The sequence below is a fragment of the Leopardus geoffroyi genome, chromosome D4 (genome assembly GCF_018350155.1).
Source record: "Leopardus geoffroyi isolate Oge1 chromosome D4, O.geoffroyi_Oge1_pat1.0, whole genome shotgun sequence".
Taxonomy (NCBI): Eukaryota; Metazoa; Chordata; class Mammalia; order Carnivora; family Felidae; genus Leopardus; species Leopardus geoffroyi.
The window spans coordinates 57,392,906-57,401,213 of record NC_059342.1 but is presented as its reverse complement, the minus strand read 5'-3'; the positions used below and the strand labels follow the sequence as shown (position 1 = coordinate 57,401,213).

At 40.3% G+C, this 8,308-nt stretch overlaps 1 protein-coding gene across 1 annotated transcript in view; it reads right to left on the bottom strand.

Moving 5' to 3' along the window:
• The window catches only part of LOC123593703 (phospholipid-transporting ATPase FetA-like), a 100,244-nt gene that overhangs the window by 14,007 nt on the left and 77,929 nt on the right, over positions 1-8,308 (bottom strand). The window contains exons 16-18 of the mRNA XM_045470040.1: positions 5,965-6,130; positions 3,026-3,214; positions 2,203-2,318 (exon numbers count right to left, since the gene is read on the bottom strand). Of these exons, the coding sequence (XP_045325996.1) occupies positions 2,203-2,318; positions 3,026-3,214; positions 5,965-6,130 (471 nt within the window). The remainder of the gene's footprint in view (positions 1-2,202; positions 2,319-3,025; positions 3,215-5,964; positions 6,131-8,308) is intronic.

Below are 8,308 nucleotides of genomic sequence, written 5' to 3'. Positions count from 1 at the left end.
AGGAAGAGATATGGCAGAAACTGATCTTGCATAGGATACTGAAGGAGGTCTTATAAGCTTAACAATACACTGACAGATTCTTAATCCATTTGATAACAATATAGCATATTGCGTTAAAGTTCTTTCTTACTTACCCCTTACTTGTGTTATTTTCTTTTCTATCATGGTGAATAAACTAGGGCCCTGGGGCCAAATCCTGACTGTCTCTTGTTTTTGTATGACCTGTTTGCGGATTCCTGTATGAGAGCGCCTGGAACTGTGCTTTAGTAGGAGTGAGTTTTTGACTCTTGATTCCTGAATATAAGCTTCACTCTTACAAGTTTATTATCACTGGTTAACAGACTGTAGTGTAGTCAGGTGCCATATGGGTGTCTGTTAAGGTTGGTAGCAGGAAGCAGGTCAAAACATCTGAAACAATTCTATGATCATCTTTGGAGCTGGCCTGTGGAAATGCCCTCTGAGAAGATACTCTAATTCGTGTGTTCTGGAAGGTTAAAGGATATGTTTTTCAAACTAGTCCATTTGTGGATGTATACTGTGGTCTCTGGGACACAGTATAGGACATAAGAGCTGTCTTGGGTGGGATACTTCATAGACTTTGTTTAAAACTTGAAATATAATGTATATATCATAAAATTCACCCCTTTATATAATTCAGTGGTTAAATATATTCATAAAGTTGTACAACCATCACTACTATCTAATTCCAGAACATTTTCATTTCTCGCAAAGGAAACCCTGTACCCATTAGCAGTCATTCCCATTCTCTTTCCCCCTGGCCCTTGGAACCACTAGTCTACATGCTTTTATAGATTTGCCTGTTCTGGACATTTCATGTAAATAAAATTACACAATTTGTGGCCTTTTGTGACTTTGTGACTGGCTTCTTTCACTTAATATAATTTTTTAAAGGTTCATCTGCATGTATCAGTATGTCATTCTTTTTTGTAACAGTATTTGTTGTTTTGATATACTACATTTTACTTATCCATACATCCATGCCATCCATGAGGGACATATGGGTTGTTTCTACTTTTTTCTATTATAGATAATGCTACTGTAAACATATGTGTACAAGTTTTTGGGTGGATGTGTCTATTCATTTCTCTTGGGAATAAACCTCAGAGTGGAATTGCTGGGTGATACGATAACTCTATGCTTAACTTTTTCAACAACTGCCAGATTGTTTTCTAAAATGGCTGCATCATTTTACATTCCCATCAGCAATGTATGAAGGTTATAATTTCTCTATATCTTTGTCAGTACTTATTATTATCTGATCATCTAGCTATCCCAGTGGTGTGAAGTAGTATCTTGAGGTTTTTATTTGCATTGCCCTAAAGGCTAATGAAATTGAGTATCTTTTCATGTGTTTATTGACTTACCTGTTCTCTGACTTCTGATTATGTGTTAATGTAGGGACAAGACAAAATGGATTAATAAAATAGCATTTTCTCCAATCTATTTTTTCTTTAAAATATTTTTTTTTCTGATCTCTCCCTCTCCCATCCCATACCCTGTCCTATTCCCCCAACCCTTTATATATCTGTGTTTATGAGTAGAAATTCTGGAGAGTATAGATCTGTTTTTTCTTTCTAGTGCCAGAAGGAGCCACTCCCTCTCTAAGATACACCTCAAATCCTAGAAGGTGGAAGTGGGGTGGGGTAGGTAAGTGGTATACTTGGGGATTCTAATCCTATGATAACAGAGGATAGTGACAAACAACAGTCCCCTAAACAGCCCAGGCCCGGTGCTTTCTGCTCCATACCTTCAAAACTGTGTGTTCTCACCATGGTTGGTGAGGTAGGGCCTCCCATATTAGCATGCCCTATTCTGAAGCAAATTCTAGGTCTGACCATGGGACCTCTGGAACCAGGAATTACAGAGAGAACCATTTTGATTGTGCGAAGTTCTCCCACAGATACAATCCTCATCATGCCCAGTCATGCCCCTGAGATCCCGTGCTATCTAAATTCTTGACACAGAAGTTGGCAATGGAGTCTGTAGGAATACCATAGAATGAGGTAGTTTTTATTCTTCCATCAATTAAAGAGACACAGATACTAATATCTTATACTAAGATACTAATGTTATTAAGATACTAATATAAGTAACACACAGACACAAGGACATATATGTGGACACATATCCGCATACAAAGAACCACCCACAGTTTCCTTCCTGGGCAACCTAAACACTTACATCTAAATGTTCCATGGTCACATCTCTGAGGACCCTACAGGATGGATGGAGCAGCTGACAGAGAATGGTGTCTGCACCCTTGCAAAACAACATTACTCGATCTTCAGGTGTCCTCACTAAGGATAAACAAATTAAGAAGAGTAATCACATAGGCCCATTGTTACAAGAACTTGTCTGGGCCACTGAGGGATGGCATGAGGCTGTTCCCATGACATTTATTTCTGATCCTTTAGGGGGCTAAGCACTCAGTGAGCAGTCAAAGAGGATAAATAATGCTGTAAGGGCCAGTGAGGGTGGGAGGAGACCTTATGGAACCAGTTCTTCCATGGGTTCCTGTGTTCCGTGGGTTCTTGTGGAAGACTCTGATTCAGAATTACATTTAGCTTCTCACATTTAGGTTCTAGACCAAGGTCCATACCTAGTAAGGACCAAGAGTGAAAAATGGCCTTCTTCCTCTTCCATCTGAGGCCAAAACTAATTGAGAGTAAGATAGTATGAATTTCCCTTATATTGTCTGCCCCCATCTCTTATTCCAAGGTCAGGCTTCATGGATTTATTCTCTGTTTTCATCTTGGCTCTGGGGGTTCAGACAAGCCACTATCTAGGAACACTAAAGAAGTATATGGTAACAAGCTATCAAAGAGAAATTATTTGGGTATGTGAGAAAGTAGGAATGGCTATGTGTTTGTATTTGAGGAACAGTACCTTTGAGAAGGCATGTGAGTGGGAGAAAACATCTGTGTGTATATAAAAGAGAAAGTCAACGTGTGAATGTGTATGAAAGACAAATAAGGGGAGAGGACTGACTAGGCGGGGCACCTACCAACAACAGACATCCTCTTGCGCACATTGCTGAAGTCCAAAATAGCCAGCAGTTGGTAGACTTTGGTCTCACCCATTTCAACTACTGCGATTGTCTCAGAGGTGCGGTAACGGAACACAAAACCAAAGTTCCTGGCAGCAGTGACAAGGGCACCTTCATCTGGGGACTGAGCCTGGTATACCAGCTTACCTGGTAGGAGAGAAGAGGGCAACAAGAGCACGCAGAGATGTGCAAGTGAAGTCAACCCAGAAGTGACACCAAGGGACTTAAGTAAATATGGAGCCCAGACATCTTTCTTCAAACTTCCTCACAAGTTTGGCCCTAAAAGGCCAGATTGCATGACAGGTTTTTTTTTTTTTTTTTTTCCTTTCCAATATTTTCAACTTATTTCACAGACCTGAATTGGTATTACAGAGGTACATGGTATATGCAATATACACAAATGAACAAACACAATTACTCTCTTATTTTAATGGGTAAAGATGGGTCAGGAGCTTGTTAAAATGCAGGTTCCTGGGCCCTATTCAAGCTTACTGAATCCAGAATCACAAAATCTGGGAGGATGACCCAATAAATTGAATTTTTAACAAATCTCCTGGGTGAGTTTCAGGCAAGTGGTTCTGCATAAACTGCTTCTACATGAGACTGGCTACACTTTGATGGACACTCCTATAAGATAGGATAATAAGGATAGGATATATAGCATAGGATAATATGATTGATGATAATAAGACTGATGATGTAACAAACAATTAAAAAATACATGAGTATTGTCACCTTTGAAACTCTCACTTGGGGAAGGTAAATGACTTATTCTGGTGAATAAGTCTTTCAATCTTATATTACTCAAGACATTTCTGTCTTTAATTTTTTTTACAGTAGAATAAAATAAAAATTTATTCTTTCCCATTTTGTCATTATAAGGTAATTTTAACTTATAGTTTTCAGTGTCCATAGTTGAAAAAATACTTTCCTAGATTGTGAAGAAACACTTCAGAAAATTAACAACAAAAACCCTTTCAGTCCTCAGTTGTGACATGTATTGTTTTTTTCTCATCACAAACTACTGAATTCTAGTAACTGCTTCAGATTATTTTGGTCCCAAAAAGAACTGGCCAAAAAACTGCACTGATCGATGCAAACACTTTAGCATTGAAAAATGTGTAACTCCTCTTTCAAAATATCACTACAACCTGAGGTATATTTTGGATTATTTCTCTTTGGAAGGTCAATTTGATTTTTTATTTTAAATGTTTGTTTATTTATTTTGAGAGAGAGAGTAAGGGAAGGGTAGGGAGAGAGGGAGACAGAGAATCTCAAGCAGGCTCCACACTGTCAGCATGGAGCTCACTGTGGGGCTTGAACTCATGAACCGTGAGCTCATAGCCTGAGCTGAAATCAAGAGTTGGAAGCTTAATCGACTGAGCTACCCAGGCGCCCCAGGCAATTTGATTTTTAAAAACAGTTATGCAGGGGCGCCTGGGTGGCTCAGTCGGTTGGGCGTCCGACTTCAGATCAGGTCATGGTCTCACAGTTCATGAGTTCGGGCCCCGCGTCGGGCTCTGTGCTGACAGCACGGAGCCTGGAGCCTGCTTCACATTCTATGTCTCCCTCTCTCTCTGCCCCTTCCCTGCTCATTCCCTGTCTTTCTCTGTCTCAAAAATAAATAAACATTAAAAAAAAATAAAAAAAATAAAACAAAACAAACAAAAAAAACCAGTTATGCATCATCAGAGTCTTATACTTGTGGATAAGTCACACGGGACACATAATTTTAGGTCAGACATAAGATGTATCTATGAAACAGTAAGACTATTTTTCTTGTTTGTTTCCTACTTTGTCACGTAAGGCAATAAAAAATGACAAGTCCAAATATGCTTTAAATAATAGCAACTTGTTAGAATGCCAGGTCTGGAGATACCTGTGGTGGGATGGGATCTCACTGGGCCAAGAGAAATGAGATTTGGGTTCTTATCTTTGCCCTTCATAACTATAGGATTTTAAGCAAGTCATTTAATCTCTTTTAGCTTCAGTTTCCCTCTATAAAACTGGGGTAATTTTTCTCATTATGCTTACTTAAGAGGGCTGTTGTGAAGCTTGTGGGAGATAATATAAATAAGCAATTTGTAAGACTAAAGGTGTTACTGGGGTGCCTGGGTGGCTCAGTCAGTTGAGTGTCTGACTTTGGCTCACATCATGATCTCACAGCTCGTGGGTTCAGGCCGGGCATCAGGCTCTATGCTGACGGTTCTGAGCCTGGAGCTTGCTTTGGATTCTGTTTTTCCCTCTGTCTCTGCCCCTCCCCCACTCACACTCTGTCTCTCTCAAAATAAATAAACATTTAAAAAATATTCAAATATAAGGTGTTACTAAGGGTATTACACTAAAGGTATGTTGCCTTAAAGGATATGATTTATTTGGTTGCCAAAATTCTTGTTTGTTACCAAAAATATTCTTCATTTTTAATCAGTCATTTCTCATTCATTGTTTGTCAAAGAGGTTTGAGTAAATTCATGGGTGTCACAGTCATATTTGATTGTTAAAGAAACCAGGCTATGTGGGGATACTTTGAAATTATGAAGCAACAAGAGGACAACTCAACTCCTCCTTCAGGAAGTCTTGTTAGAGATAATGCGGCTGATCTTGGGGACAATTCAGATAGATTCTGTGACAGAACATTGTTGAATCTCAAGATTGGAAGCTCCCTAGATAGTATCATTTGACCCCTATCCAATGACTGAATCCTCTTTAAGACCAAGAGGCTGTCTTCTACTTGAATATCTCCAGTGATGAGAAGCTCACTACTTGTCTATCCATCCCATTGCTGGACAACACTCCCTATTAGGAAGTTCTTAGATTAAGCTATTATAAATGATATCATAGCCATCCTAGGTTCTATGACATATTCTTAGTCCATGAGACCACAGGCCCCTCCTCACCTTCCACTTTCTCTTCTGACATCACGGTATGACACAATGAGAGTGAGAGAAAAAACAAGTGTACCCAGCGATCTCCCTTTTTCACTGCTTCTACCAAAGTCTTGTCATAAAATGAAAACTTAGGATCAGCCAGTTTGTTGTAGGAGAAGTCGACCTTTTCTGTTTCCTGGAACATAGAAGTCAGAACAAACTTCTTAGTAGCAGCCTGACACTTTACATAAGATCTGTTTGGGGACAGCTTCTGGAACGTGATGAGAATTCTTAGGAGGATGGGAGGAGAAAAGAAAGATAAATGGAGGAGACTTTGTGCTGGTTTCTAAGGCCTTTGTAGTTCTCATCATTCCCTTGGACCAGGAAAGATCCATCCCATAGGAGACAAGCTGAGCACTGCCTGGCAGACCCTTCTTGCCCCCTTTCTTCCCCAGCTACCCTGAATGATCAGTGGCCATCTTCATGTTCTATTCTTCTTCTTCTTTTTTTAATGTTTATTTTTAAGAGAGAGAGAGAAAGAGAGAGAGAGAGAGGGAGGGGGAAGGAGAGGAAGAGGGAAAGTATGTGTGCACAGGGGAGGGGCAGAGAGAGGGGAGACAGAGGATCCAAAGCAGGCTCTGTGCTGACAGCAGAGAGCTTCTAAGTCCCAAATCCATGATAACCAAACCTGAAGATATGAGGAGGTAACTGCTCCATATTAATAAATGCTACTGGGAAAAAGTTTTGTCTCTGGCTGTCCTCTGATTTTGGGGGCTGGGAAAGGAACTGAGTCCTAAGTACAGTGACTATCACTGTGTTGCACTATTTCTATTTAATTCTACAGGGGCTAGAGACAAATACTGCAAGAGAGGCAAGAGTATATAACAAGGAAGCTTCAGTACATACTTGTTTATCACAGACTTAATTTTGAGCCATTTTATTTGATCTGTCAGCATCTCTGGTTCCTTCCTGCTTCTAACCCTCATGGTCATTGCCCTTACCTCAATCTCTGGACCTAATATTCACTAACATTTTCCTGGTTCCTTTAGATATTGACTCTCATTCTCTATTTTGGCTAGGCTTTTGGTGGCCACCTTGGGTAAACATTTGTTTCTGACTTGATTTGGCCTTGAGACTCTTCTACCCCATCCTGGAGTGTGATGTTAGTAACAAACTTCTCCAATCCATACCAGGATTCTCAAGGATACTTTTCCAGTTCTTTGTAGTTGTGGTGCTACCTGTACTAGGCCCCAATATGTCAAGCACAGACACAACTGTCCTGGTTCGTGCTATGTCAGGGAAAGGGAAGTTTTAGTGACCTATATTGGCTCTTTTCTATATCACATCTAGAAGGAGTTTTGTCATAGTGGTGTTAAAGTATGGTCAGGTCCAGAGCCAAGCCCCAGACCTGGCCAACCACAGAATTGTGAGCTCTGGGAAGTTTGCAGTTCCAGTAATTTAAGATAATTCATCATATAGTATCTCCTGAGGTTTTTCTAGAGCTGGGCTCTTACACTGGCACACTCTTTGAACTGGAAGCTGGTGAGTGATGTGAGAAAAGCTGAAGAGGTAGGCATGAGGTAGATCCTGCATTGCCATCTTATAGGCAATAGGGAGTCACAGCAATTTTCTGCTGAAAGTGCATAATTAGGGACGCCTGGGTGGCTCAGCTGGTTAAGCATCTGACTTCAGCTCAGGTCATGATCTCTTAGTTTGTAAGTTTGAGCCCCACATCAGGCTCTGTGCTAACATCTCAGAGCCTGGAGCTGCTTCGGATTCTGTGTCTCCCTCTCTCTCTGCCCCTCCCCCCGCTTGCACTCTGTCTTTCTCTCTCTCTCTCTCTGAAATAAACATTAAAAAAAAGAGAAAGTGACATAATTAGATTTGTGTCAGATAAAGTCCTCTGGTAGCAGCATGGAAGATATACTGGAACTAGCAAGATGAGAAGCAGGGAGATCAGTCAGATCATTCAGTAATCCACAAGAGAAATGATATAGTAACAACAAATATTAAAATAAGGGGATGGTTTGAATACATAGGGAGCTAGAGTTATGCAACATGATATGAGGGGTGACAGAGGGAAAGAGTTAAGAATAATTTTATATTTCCTCATTCACTGTGATAGGATACCTGTCAGGAGGAGGTTTCTGATGGACTAAATTGGAGATACTTGAAGGACTAACAGGTAGTAATGAAAGCAGGCATATATAGTTTTGAAGTTTAGGTAAGAGATTTGAGATAGTTTCTAATCTCCTCTTCCAGGCAAGTAATGTTTGAGAATACTGCACCTGGCTGGGTACAGCAGTGAGGCAGGGCTGGCTTGGAGCTGCAGTACAGCATGACCTGAGAAGTAGCATTCATGGATAATTCTGAA